Here is a 17593-nt window from a genome sequence, read left to right on the forward strand (position 1 = left end):
TGTCTCTGGCCGATGAGATTCTTTGTGAACTCGATCACACTTCTGCCTCAATCAACAACAGCCTTGTGTCGGTGTCGTGTTTCACAAAGCGAGACTGTGGCAGTGTGGCTTCAGGAGCCGTCGCATTGGATGACGTCAGCCTGTCTCCGATTTCGGGTCACGTGCCAGTTGAGCGGGAATACGCTGTAGCTGGAGAGAGGCAGGGTGGCTCAGTGTTCTGCTGCCTTATAGGAGCCTATTAAACCAATAATGTCATCGGAGAAGCTGCGTTTGTCTGGGGCTGCCACTGATCCGTTTGTTTTTGTGATCATGAACTGAGTTTTTTTAAATTACAGTAAGAATTCCTGTAAGTAGTTCTTGTAAAATTTAGTAAAGTTATTAGTGTCATTTTTTGGTTTTCAGTGCAGCAATGATATATATAACTAGCCATGGGCAGCCACTATGTTGCATGTTTTAAAGTTGTCTGTGAAGGGCTCCCTGTTTAAATGCGGCTGCCAGTCATGAACTGGGCCCTTCGTCGCACAGCAATATGATTTATTATAAGGGAAACAAAATTACAAAAGAAAAGTCTTGGATGTTGATTCGATAGGAACGGCCTACTCGGAATCATTGTCCGAATCGCAATTATGTGGTGGTGTGGGAGCATTTCTGCTTCTGTCCGTTCACAGTCCATGTCATTTTGACTACGCTTATCGTTTCCTCTCACGATGTCTTCTCAACCTTTCTCCAATCTCGCAGGTTGCTTTGTGGCAATCCAAAGACTAAGGCAATATACACGGAGCAATGGTTATAAAAGGGGGACACATACAGTAGGTATCCAGGCTCTTTAAAGCATAAATAATGATCACTTCACTGACATGTGAGCAAGCCACGGTACAACTGTGAGACGCGCCGGCTACAACGTAACAATAATAATTTCCGAACAGCACTGTTACGTTGTCATTCATTTTACCCACTGTCTTTCTTTCATCCATATGTTACGTAGGCGCATTACCTTTTATCTTTGGCAATCTCATTCTCTAACCAGGCCTCAGGAGCTAACCAGAGTAACACTCTCCACAACCCCATTCGTTATTCCGGCACATTGTTGACATCCATGAGTAACAACAACGTATTAAACTGGAAGGTGGTCTACGCATGCGTGGAATTCGCGGACAAACAAAGATCAAGATCTAAATGAAGATTATATATAAAGATTAGTTAATTTAAAGCACAACAATTTGTTTAGTTTGAATGTCTGTGTTTTGAGGTGTGACTGGCGTACTACAGTCTTCAGTAGTATAAGCCTTGAGGAGATTCTTAACACTAGAATTACCAGAGCCTCTGAAAAACTCCTAATTCCGTCCCACCTTAAACTGCTTCTTAAATCCCTTCACACCTCTCCGCCTGCCTTTGTCTTCTAAATGTGCTGATAAAGAGAAGCTAGGAGCAGCCGGCTATTCCATCCCCCACCAATTTAGAGCGTGCACGAACTTCTCTCAGCTCAGGCCTTGATTGAGTATCTGGGAGTGAAGTGGACTTTTAGAGTGGAAATAATAAATCGTTGTTTGGAACACACGCATTTCATGTCTGTTCCGTTTCTACAGTAATCTGTGTCAACACATTGTTAAAACAGAAACGTTTTTTATATTCTAGTAGTAGATGACAAAATGTAGGCATAAACTATATAATGTATGAAGCCTGAAGTCAAATAGCAAAGAAACATTTTCACAAGAATAACACAATTGCGCTTTTATTCAAAAATATAACTGCAGAAACAAAAGCCGCCTTAACATGCGACATTGACACCAGTTTACTGTAATTGCCTCCGTGGATCAATAGACTTAGCCCCTGCTTGGGAATCAAGGGGTCACGAGTTCGATCCTGCCCCTCCGTTTTGAGAAGTAAACTGCTCTTAGTCTTACTGTTTTAGAATAAAAGCATACATTTGATTTCAGTCTGTAACAGCCGGTGCAATTTATGATCCTTGTAAAGGTTAGCTTTTTTTATTCACTTTTCATTCTCTCAGGCGTTCAGAATCAATCCATACAACCCCATCTGACACGGCTGTTTTCACTAAAGACGCTATAGCTCTGCAGTGTACCACGATGCATACTAACGTAAACCCCGGTTCTGACACACAAACGCTGGCGAAGCTGCCTTCTTCGTATCTCACCGTCACTTGCTTTTCTTTTTATTCAGTTTTATTGAGTGTTCCTGCCAGTCCCGCATGTTGCTGTATGCTTTTCTTTTGTACTCCAGGACATGCAGAGGAAAGAATGGTAAAGACCAGTAACCGGCGCTATATGCAATCATCAGACACTCCCCATCTGCCCGTGTCGTTCAAACACAGGAACATATATTGGTGTAAAAGTATAACAAAAGTGCACTTTTATTCAAGTGCACTTTTTCCATCGCCTTTTCCTGTAAGAAGCAATGTACACACTTCTCTCTATGCTGTGGTTTCTATTACACACCTGAAAGAAAGAGACAATATATGTGAAAATATAATCGCACTAATGCAATATTATTTGAAAGCGAACAGCGTCAGATCGGGTGTGAATTTATGCAGGAACTGGAAATTCTCTGATGCGGGACCTTCCCCCAGGGAAGAAAGTACAGTGTCAGGTGCTCATTCAGTGTAATAGAAACCATAGCACAGAGAGGTGTGTACACGGCAACAAGTACACGTGTCGTAAATGTAGGAAGGACGGTCCTTGGGTGTGTGGGAACTGTTAATATTTGAATGTGATGATTTTATATAGCACGGAATGAAAATCAGCACTTCTTAGCATTGCACCATGCAAGCTGTCGTATCAATCGCCTACTGTAACTTGCTTTCTTTTTCTTGGTTATACAGGTAGTTTTGAATAAAAGTACACTTGTTTTGTTTGCGAAATGAAGTGTCTGCGTGCACTTTTCGTGGCATTACACGTGAATTTTTGAGCATGCCCGTTTGAGCAGTATAAAAGTATTGAAAAGTATAACAAAACAACGGGCAGATGGGGAGTGTCTGATGATTGCATATAGCGCCGAACTTACTGCTCTTTACTATTCTCTCCTCTGCGTGCCCTGGAGTACAAAAGAAACAGAATACAGGCGCTATAGCTCTGCGTTGTACCACGATGCATACTAACGCCCCCACCGGTTCTGACACACAGGCGCTGGCGAAGCTGCCTTCGTATCTCACCGTCACTTGATTTTCTTTTTATTCAGTTTTATTGAGTGTTCCTGACAGTCCGCGCATGTTGCTGTATGCTGGATATGTTCACATGTATTGTCTCTTTCTTTCAGGTGTGTAATAGAAACCACAGCATAGAGAGAAGTGTGTACATTGCTTCTTACAGGAAAAGGCGATGGAAAAAGTGCACTTGAATAAAAGTGCACTTTTGTTATACTTTTACACCAATATATGTTCCTGTGTTTGAGCGACACGGGCAGATGGGGAGTGTCTGATGATTGCATATAGCGCCGAAGTTACTGGTCTTTACCATTCTTTCCTCTGCATGTCCTGGAGTACAAAAGAAAAGCATACAGCAACATGCGGGGACTGGCAGGAACACTCAATAAAACTGAATAAAAAGAAAAGCAAGTGACGGTGAGATACGAAGAAGGCAGCTTCGCCAGCGTTTGTGTGTCAGAGCCCCTGGGGTTGGCGTGTTTGGCGTTAGTATGCATCGTGGTACACTGCAGAGCTATAGCGCGTCTTTAGTGAAAACAGCCGTGTCAGATGGGGTTGTATGGATTGATTCTGAACGCGACTGAGAGAATGAAAAGTGAATAAAAAAAAGCTAACCTTTACAAGGATCATAAATTGCACCGGCTGTTACAGACTGAAATCAAATGTATGCTTTTATTCTAAAACAGTAAGAATAAGAGCAGTTTACTTCTCAAAACGGAGGGCGAGGATCGAACTCGTGACCCCTTGATTCCCCAGCGTGGGCTAAGTCTATTGATCCACGGAGGCAATTACAGTAAACTGGTGTCAATGTCGCATGTTAAGGCGGCTTTTAGTTTCTGCAGTTATATTTTAAATAAAAGCGCAATTGTGTTATTCTTGTTAAAATATTTCTTTGCTATTTGGACTTCAGGCTTCATACACTATATAGTTTATGCCTACATTTTGTCATCTACTACTAGAATATAAAAAAAACGTTTCTGTTTTAACAATGTGTTGACACAGATTACTGTAGAAACTGAACAGACATGAAATGCGTGTGTTCCAAATAACGATCTATTATTTCCACTCTAAAACTCCACTTCACTCCTAGATACTCAATCAAGGCATGAGCTGAGAGAAGTTCGTGTACGTTCTAAATTGGTGGGGGGATGGAATAGCCGGCTGCTCCAAGCTTCTCTTTATCAGCACATTTAGAAGACAAAGGGCGCTGGCGGAGAGGTGTGAAGGGATTTAAGAAGCAGTTTAAGGTGGGACGGAATTACGAGTTTTTCAGTAGGCTCTGGTAATTCTAGTGTTAATGCAATGCCCGTTTTAGCTGTCTCTCTACTGCCATCTAGTGCTTCTTCTAATTCATTCGCAGACAAAGATCAAGATCCAAATGAAGATTATATATAGAGATGAAACATATATATATGAGAGAGAGAGAGCGAGAATAATAAGAAACTTGCATCCCATCAGGGATAAGTGTAGGTCCCTCCTCTCTTTCTTCTCTGTATCTATGCAAAGACATTCTTATTAATTGCATACTCTGAAAGAAATGTCCACAAGCTTTTCTCTACCTTTAAGTCTCTCTTAAGTCCTCATTCTGCTCCAAGACCTGTGTCATTCTCTTGATGATTTTGCTTCTCTTTCAAAATCACCAAAAGACCCCAAATACATCTTCTGATTTTCCACTGTGTCATTCTTCTCTTTCATTCTTCTCTACTGTAAATGACTCTGACATTTTAGAAACATGTACTCGGGACCCCATTGCTTAACTCCTTTCTGCAGTCCATCTCTCCTTCCTTGATCCCCTATATCTCTTCTCTTTTCAATGCCTCACTGACCCCGAGTATCTTCTCTACTAATTTCAGGATGTCTTGTTGAATCCTTATACTCAAAAACCCTCTCTCTTCCCATCTTCCCTTGAGAATTACCATCCTGTGACCATTCTGCCATTTTTGTCCATAAACCTAGAACTCATAGTTCATAAACACCTCTCTTCATTTCTCTCTGACTATAGTCAACTAAATCTGCTTCAGTGTTGCTTCTCCAAGGGTCCCGCTATGGAGACTCCACTGCTTTCCACCACAAATGCTCTTAGTTCTGCTCGAGCTGCTTCTCCCTCCTCTGGCCTCATCCTTCTTGCCCGTTCATCAGCCTTTGTTATGGTTCACCACCCCCAGCTCTATGATCACAGTCTTAAAGTGAGGATCTGATCAAAGACTTTGTAATCAGAAAAAAGTAAGAAAACACTTTTCAAATATATTGTGAATAAAGTGTATAAGCATACAAAAAACATTAATTTCCATCTTCCTTTAAATTTTCTTTCATTCTGAAAAATAACGTTTTATTTTACAGTTTATTATTGTTTATATTTTGAATTTGATATTTATGGGGCCACCAAAATCGTTGAAGTTCTTGAATCCAGCAATATCCCAGTATTATTTTTTAATCCTTTCTTATGTGTAAATTTGCTTTGTTCTGTAATAAAAAAATTAAAAAGTAACCTGCTTAATAATATGTCCCTCGGCTGGCCTGGGAACACCTTGGGATTCTCCCAGAAGAGCTGTAAGAAGTGGCCAGGGAGAGGGAAGTATGGGCATCTCTGCTCAAGCTGCTGCCCCGGCAACCCGATCTCGGATAAGCGGAAGAGGATGGATGAATGGATGCTTAATAAAGCCCTGAAGACACAGCCTATGAGGAATCTTAGCAGAACAACAAAGTATTTCCATAATATTCTCAATATGGTCAACTAATGTGGAACTGAACTGACAATACAGCCCTGTCAGCGGTGGATCGGTACGCTCAGTTCAGATTGGCCCATGTCGTAAAGTGGAGTTTATTTTATTTTCTTCATTAAGCACATGTGCAGTGCGTCACATCAGCTCAGATATGATATCACACACTCCACTCTTCATTATTTTAAACACTCTAAAAACAAACAGATTTGACTTTTCTTTGACTTCTCTTTAATTTGTCTAAAATCTATTAAAAGATTTTCTTCATAATAAAGACATTAAACCCTAGTGATTATTATTAAAAAGAGATACAACCCAAACCAAGGAAATTGTGAACTGATAGTGTTAGGTGAAAAAACTGCAAGAACAACTCAGCCATGCCTCCTTATTTCAATCCAAAGGATTAATTATTTCTGTTCCTTATACTTTAAAAATGAAACTCATATTTTTTTTAAAAAGCCTTTGTTTCTAAGCAGAGTGAAAATGCAAGAAAGCACCCTTCAGGTAAATCATAACTGCCTTATTTTTTTTTAGCACATACCTTCTCCAGTTTGATTTGGACACAATTTCTTATTCGGCCTCACTGTGTTAGTCTTCGAGGATTCTGACGGCTTGTGGGCATTACTGTCCTTCAAGGAGCAGCGTCTGCCCAAACTGGAGCCCAATCTGTTTAAGTCTTCATCTGGGCCCATATATTGAGGATTACAGTCTTTCACCTTGATACGGTTTATAATTTTGGGGTCTCTGAATGTTAGTCCTACCCTTTCTTCTGTTCCTCTTTTCAGAGACATCCTCTTCACGTTGACATTCTTTCTGTAAACTCTTCTGGCCAGTTGGATACATTTTTGGCATCTTCTTCTTTATCTCTGTACAGAACACAGGGTTTAATTAATTCAGAAGTGCAATACAAATGTAACACATTTAAGTCCCATTTTTCAATGTCCTCGTCAGTTAAGAAAGAAGCCAAGTCAAGTTATTCACTGAGACCACATGGGCAGAAGTAAGTAATCAATCTTCATACCAGGTGACCAGATATGAAACAAACAGTCTCAGGGAGTGTTTCATGCCTTTATGACACACCATTATGACTCTGCACCATCTGTTCATATTAGGGATGTTATGATATCAGAACTTTTGTATGTCATACTAATACAACACAATTTTACAATGCTGGATACCCTTTGATACCACAGCAAACACAGAAATCCTATTCACTCCCCATTAAATAAGTACTGGTATTCATAAATCTCAAAATATAATGCATGCCTTGAAATGTAATGTGAGGCAGGGATGGAGATCCGCCAGTGCAACAGCACAAGGTAGGGTTTACAGTCTTGGTGGGAGTTTCAGCACAGAGTTTATAAAGAATGATATATCATGAACTGTCTGATTTATCTTAGCATGTGCACATTTCTAATCATTCTCAGCCAGTAGTTGAAAACACTGCTTAAAATCCATACTGAAAATTAAAATTCAAAACATTATTATACTGATGAATTAAAGAATTCTAAGATTATTCAGGATAAATTCATTTAAATAAAAACTCTAAGATGTTTTTGTAACAACATGGTTTTAAAGTTCAATTAATCACAGACCTATTTTGTATAAATTGCAATACTTGCTATTACAAGATTTAAATTTGCATCATTAGCTGGTAAGTAATATTGCTAAAGAGCAAGATTTAACAGAATAGTCAAATTAAATCAAAAAATCAAATGTCACAAGCTTGTCTTGCTTTAATTTTCTAAATCTGCCCTTCTTTTTACCAGCTTTGAAGCTTCCAGTGTGAAATCAAACTTGTCAGTTCAACATTTATCCTTTATTTCAGAACTCCTGTTAAGCAGCATTTATTTAACTGCTTTAGATGTTTCTTACAAAAGTAATGACACCTTCTTATTGTGTGTGCTTGTGTATAAATCCAGAATTAGAAAATGACCTGTCGTCACACATGGGTTACTAGGGATCACCTGCAGAGATTTGTTCAGATGAGAAATACACCCCAGGATGAGAGGGAGTGCTGCTGCTAACTATCTCCTCTTCTTGATATACAATGGAAAGAAACGCCCAGCCGAGGAGTCACCACACCATCAGCTCTTATCTGGTTAGAAGAAGGAGGAGGCCATCTTGAACAGTTGTGTGTCAACAGTATTCACTACTTTGATTCAACATTCAATACTGTTAGGGTCCCAGAATTTTGTTAATGTTAAGGAAGGCTTATACAAGTTAGACATCAGTATTATTTTAAAAAACAGGGGCATATGATGGAGGAACTTAAAATCGCTGGTCAAGTTGTCTAATGTGAAACTTCCCCAACCTTACAAAATCTCAAACCATTATTTAAATCAAAGCCTACATTTACATAATCTTAGCGAGATGGAGGCAGTTGGCGGTGTGTCCCTGTAAAGATGGCCGCCTAATGTGAGACACCAATGTCTGACTTCAACTAGCCTGAGACTCGCTAAGATAAATTTAAACAGGTTTGATTTTGTTTTTAGTCTTAGGGGCAGACTGTGTGTGCAGGAGAGCAGACAACCAGTGAATGTTTCCCTGAAGTAGAAGGCAAGAGTTAAGTGAAGAGGAATAAGAAACTGCAGGTTTTGAACCAAACAAAAATAAGAGATGATCCTCTTTCTGTTGTTTCGTGTTTCAGATAGCAAAACAAAAGGGGAAAAAATAAAATAAAGGGTGAAGATTGCTGCTGAAGAGCTACAGCTGTTAATTTTTGTACACCATGGGCTTCATTAGCAGCCTGCTGTTGGCTTTTAGAAACAGGGCTGAGCACAACAATGCTCAATGGTCGTTTAAATTAACATGGTTAGGTGATGAGATTAGTGACTGCGCTTAGCAAATCCGACATGATCCAAGACAAAAATATTCTTCAAAACAACTGTCATTATCAACAACTTTGAAACAAATTTCAAGTTTATCAGCTTCATCTTGTTTAAGTACACACTACACACATCACAAATATTTTTGTAAGTAACACATTAATAAACTCCTATTAAACAGCAGCAGCTCCCAGTATTGTGAGATTGGCATTGTGGAGGCCTTGTGTGCCTCAGTCTTTCTTAACGCTCCATTTCTGCTTCTGATGGACCAGTTTGCTATCGGTAACCCTAAAAGGGGGGCAGCTGAGTAAAAGTGGCTCATTATTGAACTTCATGAATATTCTAATTAAATAAAAGTGTGTCTTAGCCAGAAGACGGATGCCAGTCCTGACAGTCCACATAAGAGTGGCACAAAGAGGTGACCCACACAGCCCACCTCACCACCGTGGTCCAGTGCAAAACAAAAACAAACAGAAGTTATTGGGGTATAGGAAAAAAAACCAGAGTACCTGTACAGAGCAGGAGCCAACTATAGACCATCATAGGGTACACTCACATTCAAGTCCACAATCACACCAAGACAAGTTAGATTTGCCAGGCCACTAAACCTGAGCATCTTTAGAGAAATGGAGAAAATCAGAATAAAAGAGCAGACATGGAAACTGCATTGAGACTTAAAAAACAGGCTGAAATTCAAATTCATTTTGACAGAACTGTAAGGCAGTAACACAAAGTTGCACGAGAGACTTCTCATCACTCTTTCAGTGGCTGGCCGGCCGGTCACCAACCCCGCAACTGTCATAACTGAGCGCCGCGGAGTGACAAAAGAGAAACAAAGGCAGAAATCAAAGCGTCTTACGTATGGAATGGCCGTCTGCTCGATGCCGGCGATTCGCGAAGGAAACGACAAAAGAACACTCGGAGGGGAATGAACAGGCGCCAGCGGTGTTACTGGGAGCTACGAACTAACACTTGGGACTCAGCCACATGAAGTGAACCGCTGATACGAATGAACAGCAATGGCACGCGGGTGGCCACAGGAGGATTCACTCGAGCAAAGTTCGGCGGGGGGCTAACGAACACGAACTCGCCGCGCGCGGTGATTCTAATGGAGCGAATGAACACTCACACGTTCATAAAGCGCATCTCCAAAGTACTTACTGTCTGCCTCTGGCCGATGAGATTCTTTCTGAACTCGATCACACTTCTGCCTCGAACAACAACAGCCTTGCGTCGGTGTAGTGTTTCACAAAGCGAGACGGTGGCAGTGTGGCTTCAGGAGCCATCGCATTGGATGACGTCTGCCTGTCTCCGATTTCGGGTCACGTGCCTGTTGAGCAAGAATACGCTGTAGCTGGAGAGAGGCTGGGTGGCTCAGTGTCCTGCTGCCTTATAGGAGCCTATTAAACCAATAATGTCATCGGAGAAGCTGCGTTTGTCTGGGGCTGCCACTGAGCCGTTTGTTTTTGTGATCATGAACTGAGTTTTTTTTTTTTTAATTACAGTAAGAATTCCTGTAAGTAGTTCTTGTAAAATTTAGTAAAGTTATTAGTGTCATTTTTTGGTTTTCAGTGCAGCAATGATATATATAACTAGCCATGTGCGCCCACTATGTTGCGTGTGTTAAAGTTGTCTGTGAAGGGCTCCCTGTTTAAATGCGGCTGCCAGTCATGAACTGGGCCCTTCGTCGCACAGCAATATGATTTATTATAAGGGAAACAAAATTACAAAAGAAAACTCTTGGATGTTGATTCGATAGGAACGGCCTACTCGGAATCACTGTCCGAATCGCAATTATGTGGTGGTGTGGGAGCATTTCTGCTTCTGTCCGTTCACAGTCCGTCTCGTTTTCACGACGTTATTGTTTCCTCTCACGATGTCTTCTCAACCTTTCTCCAATCTCGCAGGTTGCTTTGTGGCAATCCAAAGACTAAGGCAATATACACGGAGCAATGGTTATAAAAGGGGGACACATACAGTAGGTATCCAGGCTCTTTAAAGCATAAATAGGGATCACTTCACTGACATGTGAGACGCGCCGGCTACAACGTAACAATAATAATTTCCGTAACGTACTGTTACGTTGTCATTCATTTTACCCACTGTCTTTCTTTCATCCATATGTTACGTAGGCACGTACCTTTTATCTTAGGCAATCTCATTCTCTAACCAGGCCTCAGGAGCTAATCAGCGTAACACTGTCCACCACTCCATTCGTTATTCCGGCACATTGTTGACATCCGTGAGTAACAACAACGTATTAAACTGGAAGGTGGTCTACGCATGCGTGGAATTCGCAGACAAACAAAGATCAAGATCTAAATGAAGATTATATATAAAGATTAGTTAATTTAAAGCACAACAATTTGTTTAGTTTGAATGTCTGTGTTTTGAGGTGTGACTGGTGTACTACAGTCTTCAGTAGTATAAGCCTTGAGGAGATTCTTAATGCAATGCCCGTTTTAGCTGTCTCTCTACTGCCATCTAGTGCTTTTTCTAATTCATTCGCAGACAAAGATCAAGATCCAAATGAAGATTATATATAGAGATGAAACATATATATATATATATATATGAGAGAGAGAATAATAAGAAACTTGCATTCCATCAGGGATAAGTGTAGGTCCCTCCTCTCTTTCTTCTCTGTATCTATGCAAAGACATTCTTATTAATTGCATACTCTGAAAGAAATGTCCACAAGCTTTTCTCTACCTTTAAGTCTCTCTTAAGTCCTCATTCTGCTCCAAGACCTGTGTCATTCTCTTGATGATTTTGCTTCTCTTTCAAAATCACCAAAAGACCCCAAATACATCTTCTGATTTTCCACTGTGTCATTCTTCTCTTTCATTCTTCTCTACTGTAAATGACTCTGACATTTTAGAAACATGTGCTCGGGACCCCATTGCTTAACTCCTTTCTGCAGTCCATCTCTCCTTTCTTGATCCCCTATATCTCTTCTCTTTTCAATGCCTCACTGACCCTGAGTATCTTCTCTACTAATTTCAGGATGTCTTGTTGAATCCTTATACTCAAAAACCCTCTCTCTTCCCATCTTCCCTTGAGAATTGCCATCCTGTGACCATTCTGCCATTTTTGTCCATAAACCTAGAACTCATAGTTCATAAACACCTCTCTTCATTTCTCTCTGACTATAGTCAACTAAATCTGCTTCAGTGTTGCTTCTCCAAGGGTCCCGCTATGGAGACTCCACTGCTTTCCACCACAAATGCTCTTAGTTCTGCTCGAGCTGCTTCTCCCTCCTCTGGCCTCATCCTTCTTGCCCGTTCATCAGCCTTTGTTATGGTTCACCACCCCCAGCTCTATGATCACTGTCTTAAAGTGAGGATCTGATCAAAGACTTTGTAATCAGAAAAAAGTAAGAAAACACTTTTCAAATATATTGTGAATAAAGTGTATAAGCATACAAAAAACATTAATTTCCATCTTCCTTTAAATTTTCTTTCATTCTGAAAAATAACGTTTTATTTTACAGTTTATTATTGTTTATATTTTGAATTTGATATTTATGGGGCCACCAAAATCGTTGAAGTTCTTGAATCCAGCAATATCCCAGTATTATTTTTTAATCCTTTCTTATGTGTAAATTTGCTTTGTTCTGTAATAAAAAAAATAAAAAGTAACCTGCTTAATAATATGTCTCTCAGCTGGCCTGGGAACACCTTGGGATTCTCCCAGAAGAGCTGTAAGAAGTGGCCAGGGAGAGGGAAGTATGGGCATCTCTGCTCAAGCTGCTGCCCCGGCAACCCGATCTCGGATAAGCGGAAGAGGATGGATGAATGGATGCTTAATAAAGCCCTGAAGACACAGCCTATGATGAATCTTAGCAGAACAACAAAGTATTTCCATAATATTCTCAATATGGTCAACTAATGTGGAACTGAACTGACAATACAGCCCTGTCAGCGGTGGATCGGTACGCTCAGTTCAGATTGGCCCATGTCGTAAAGTGAAGTTTATTTTATTTTCTTCATTAAGCACATGTGCAGTGCGTCACATCAGCTCAGATATGATATCACACACTCCACTCTTCATTATTTTAAACACTCTAAAAACAAACAGATTTGACTTTTCTTTGACTTCTCTTTAATTTGTCTAAAATCTATGAAAAGGTTTTCTTCATAATAAAGACATTAAACCCTAGTGATTATTATTAAAAAGAGATACAACCCAAACCAAGGAAATTGTGAACTGATAGTGTTAGGTGAAAAAACTGCAAGAACAACTCAGCCATGCCTCCTCATTTCAATCAAAAGGATTAATTATTTCTGTTCCTTATACTTTAAAAATGAAACTCATATTTTTTTAAAAAGCCTTTGTTTCTAAGCAGAGTGAAAATGCAAGAAAGCACCCTTCTGGTAAATCATAACTGCCTTATTTTATTTTTAGCACATACCTTCTCCAGTTTGATTTAGACACAATTTCTTCTTCGGCCTCACTGTGTTAGTCTTCGAGGATTCTGACGGCTTGTGGGCATTACTGTCCTTCAAGGAGCAGCGTCTGCCCAAACTGGAGCCCAATCTGTTTAAGTCTTCATCTGGGCCCATATATTGAGGATTACAGTCTTTCACCTTGATACGGTTTATAATTTTGCGGGGTCTCTGAATGTTAGTCCTACCCTTTCTTCTGTTCCTCTTTTCAGAGACATCCTCTTCACGTTGACATTCTTTCTGTAAACTCTTCTGGCCAGCTGGATACATTTTTGGCATCTTCTTCTTTATCTCTGTACAGAACACAGGGTTTAATTAATTCAGAAGTGCAATACAAATGTAACACATTTAAGTCCCATTTTTCAATGTCCTCATCAGTTAAGAAAGAAGCCAAGTCAAGTTATTCACCGAGACCACATGGGCAGAAGTAAGTAATCAATCTTCATACCAGGTGACCAGATATGAAACAAACAGTCTCAGGGAGTGTTTCATGCCTTTATGACACACCATTATGACTCTGCACCATCTGTTCATATTAGGGATGTTATGATATCAGAACTTTTGTATGTCATACTAATACAACACAATTTTACAATGCTGGATACCCTTTGATACCACAGCAAACACAGAAATCCTATTCACTCCCCATTAAATAAGTACTGGTATTCATAAATCTCAAAATATAATGCATGCCTTGAAATGTAATGTGAGGCAGGGATGGAGATCCGCCAGTGCAACAGCACAAGGTAGGGTTTACAGTCTTGGTGGGAGTTTCAGCACAGAGTTTATAAAGAATGATATATCATGAACTGTCTGATTTATCTTAGCATGTGCACATTTCTAATCATTCTCAGCCAGTAGTTGAAAAACACTGCTTAAAATCCATACTGAAAATTAAAATTCAAAACATTATTATACTGATGAATTAAAGAATTCTAAGATTATTCAGGATAAATTCATTTAAATAAAAACTCTAAGATGTTTTTGTAACAACATGGTTTTAAAGTTCAAGTTAATCACAGACCTATTTTGTATAAATTGCAATACTTGCTATTACAAGATTTAAATTTGCATCATTAGCTGGTAAGTAATATTGCTAAAGAGCAAGATTTAACAGAATAGTCAAATTAAATCAAAAAATCAAATGTCACAAGCTTGTCTTGCTTTAATTTTCTAAATCTGCCCCTTCTTTTTACCAGCTTTGAAGCTTCCAGTGTGAAATCAAACTTGTCAGTTCAACATTTATCCTTTATTTCAGAACTCCTGTTAAGCAGCATTTATTTAACTGCTTTAGATGTTTCTTACAAAAGTAATGACACCTTCTTATTGTGTGTGCTTGTGTATAAATCCAGAATTAGAAAATGACCTCGTCACACATGGGTTACTAGGGATCACCTGCAGAGATTTGTTCAGATGAGAAATACACCCCAGGATGAGAGGGAGTGCTGCTGCTAACTATCTCCTCTTCTTGATATACAATGGAAAGAAACGTCCAGCCGAGGAGTCACCACACCATCAGCTCTTATCTGGTTAGAAGAAGGAGGAGGCCATCTTGAACAGTTGTGTGTCAACAGTATTCACTACTTTGATTCAACATTCAATACTGTTAGGGTCCCAGAATTTTGTTAATGTTAAGGAAGGCTTATACAAGTTAGACATCAGTATTATTTTAAAAAACAGGGGCATATGATGGAGGAACTTAAAATCGCTGGTCAAGTTGTCTAATGTGAAACTGCCCCAACCTTACAAAATCTCAAACCATTATTTAAATCAAAGCCTTCATTTACATAATCTTAGCGAGATGGAGGCAGTTGGCGGTGTGTCCCTGTAAAGATGGCCGCCTAATGTGAGACACCCAATGTCTGACTTCAACTAGCCTGCGACTCGCTAAGATAAATTTAAACAGGTTTGATTTTGTTTTTAGTCTTAGGGGCAGACTGTGTGTGCAGGAGAGCAGACAACCAGTGAATGTTTCCCTGAAGTAGAAGGCAAGAGTTAAGTGAAGAGGAATAAGAAACTGCAGGTTTTGAACCAAACAAAAATAAGAGATGATCCTCTTTCTGTTGTTTCGTGTTTCAGATAGCAAAACAAAAGGGGAAAAAATAAAATAAAGGGTGAAGATTGCTGCTGAAGAGCTACAGCTGTTAATTTTTGTACACCATGGGCTTCATTAGCAGCCTGCTGTTGGCTTTTAGAAACAGGGCTGAGCACGACTCTGCTGAATGGTCATTTAAATTAACATGGTTAGGTGATGAGATTAGTGACTGCGCTTAGCAAATCTGACATGATCCAAGACAAAAATATTCTTCAAAACAACTGTCATTATCAACAACTTTGAAACAAGTTTCAAGTTTATCAGCTTCATCTTGTTTAAGTACACTCTACACACATCACAAATATTTTTGTAATTAACACATTAATAAACTCCTATTAAACAGCAGCAGCTCCCAGTATTGTGAGATTGGCATTGTGGAGGCCTTGTGTGCCTCAGTCTTTCTTAACGCTCCATTTCTGCTTCTGATGGACTAGTTTGCTATCGGTAACCCTAAAAGGGGGACAGCTGAGTAAAAGTGGCTCATTATTGAACTTCATTAATATTCTAATTAAATGAAAGTGTCTCTTAGCCAGAAGATGGATGCCAGTTCTGACAGTCCACATAAGAGTGGCACAAAGAGGTGACCCACACAGCCCACCTCACCACCGTGGTCCAGTGCAAAACAAAAACAAACAGAAGTTATTGGGGTATAGGAAAAAAACCAGAGTACCTGTACAGAGCAGGAGCCAACTATAGACCATCATAGGGTACACTCACATTCAAGTCCACAACCACACCAAGACAAGTTAGATTTGCCAGGCCACTAAACCTGAGCATCTTTAGAGAAGTGGAGAAAATAAGAATAAAAAAGCAGACATGGAAACTGCATTGAGACTTAAAAAACAGGCTGAAATTCAAATTCATTTTGACAGAACTGTAAGGCAGTAACACAAAGTTGCCCGAGAGACTTCTCGTCACTCTTTCAGTGGCTGGCTGGCCGGCCGGTCACCAACCCCGCAACTGTCATAACTGAGCGCCGCGGAGTGACAAAAGAGAAACAAAGGCAGAAATCAAAGCGTCTTACGTATGGAATGGCCGTCTGCTCGATGCCGGCGATTCGCGAAGGAAACGACAAAAGAACACTCGGAGGGGAATGAACAGGCGCCAGCGGTGTGACTGGGAGCTACGAACTAACACTTGGGACTCAGCCACATGAAGTGAACCGCTGATACGAATGAACAGCAATGGCACGCGGGTGGCCACAGGAGGATTCACTCGAGCAAAGTTCGGCGGAGGGCTAACGAACACGAAATCGCCGCGCGCGGTGATTCTAATGGAGCGAATGAAAACTCACACGTCCATAAAGCGCATCTCCAAAGTACTTACTGTCTGCCTCTGGCCGATGAGATTCTTTCTGAACTCGATCACACTTCTGCCTCGATCAACAACAGCCTTGAGTCCGTGTAGTGTTTCACAAAGCGAGACTGTGGCTGTGTGGCTTCAGGAGCCATCGCATTGGATGACGTCAGCCTGTCTCCGATTTCGGGTCACGTGCCTGTTGAGCAAGAATACGCTGTAGCTGGAGAGAGGCTGGGTGGCTCAGTGTCCTGCTGCCTTATAGGAGCCTATTAAACCAATAATGTCATCGGAGAAGCTGCGTTTGTCTGGGGCTGCCACTGAGCCGTTTGTTTTTGTGATCATGAACTGAGTTTTTTTTTTTTTTTTTAATTACAGTAAGAATTCCTGTAAGTAGTTCTTGTAAAATTTAGTAAAGTTATTAGTGTCATTTTTTGGTTTTCAGTGCAGCAATGATATATATAACTAGCCATGTGCGCCCACTATGTTGCGTGTGTTAAAGTTGTCTGTGAAGGGCTCCCTGTTTAAATGCGGCTGCCAGTCATGAACTGGGCCCTTCGTCGCACAGCAATATGATTTATTATAAGGGAAACAAAATTACAAAAGAAAACTCTTGGATGTTGATTCGATAGGAACAGCCTACTCGGAATCACTGTCCGAATCGCAATTATGTGGTGGTGTGGGAGCATTTCTGCTTCTGTCCGTTCACAGTCCGTCTCGTTTTCATGACGCTGTCGTTTCCTCTCACGATGTCTTCTCAACCTTTCTCCAATCTCGTAGGTTGCTTTGTGGCAATCCAAAGACTAAGGCAATATACACGGAGCAATGGTTATAAAAGGGGGACACATACAGTAGGTATCCAGGCTCTTTAAAGCATAAATAGGGATCACTTCACTGACATGTGAGACGCGCCGGCTACAACGTAACAATAATAATTTCCGTAACGTACTGTTACGTTATCATTCATTTTACCCACTGTCTTTCTTTCATCCATATGTTACGTAGGCACGTACCTTTTATCTTAGGCAATCTCATTCTCTAACCAG

At 40.3% G+C, this 17593-nt stretch overlaps 1 protein-coding gene across 3 annotated transcripts in view; it reads right to left on the minus strand.

The window, feature by feature from the left end:
* Window positions 1–16908, minus strand: part of LOC120519912 (gastrula zinc finger protein XlCGF57.1-like) — a 29429-nt gene extending 12521 nt beyond the window's left edge. The window contains exons 1-3 of one of the 3 annotated variants that reach the window (XM_039742663.1): window positions 16578–16908; window positions 13123–13449; window positions 6422–6746 (exon numbers count right to left, since the gene is read on the minus strand). In XM_039742663.1, coding sequence (XP_039598597.1) covers window positions 6422–6671 — 250 coding nt within the window. In that variant the 5' untranslated portion in view covers window positions 6672–6746; window positions 13123–13449; window positions 16578–16908. Of the gene's footprint in view, window positions 1–6421; window positions 6747–9869; window positions 10193–13122; window positions 13450–16577 lie in introns of those variants that run through there. The other 2 variants (XM_039742664.1, XM_039742665.1) reach the window with 2 other exon arrangements.
* Window positions 16909–17593: the final 685 nt, after the last annotated feature.

This window comes from Polypterus senegalus, unplaced genomic scaffold, assembly GCF_016835505.1.
Source record: "Polypterus senegalus isolate Bchr_013 unplaced genomic scaffold, ASM1683550v1 scaffold_4956, whole genome shotgun sequence".
In the NCBI taxonomy this organism is placed as follows: Eukaryota; Metazoa; Chordata; class Cladistia; order Polypteriformes; family Polypteridae; genus Polypterus; species Polypterus senegalus.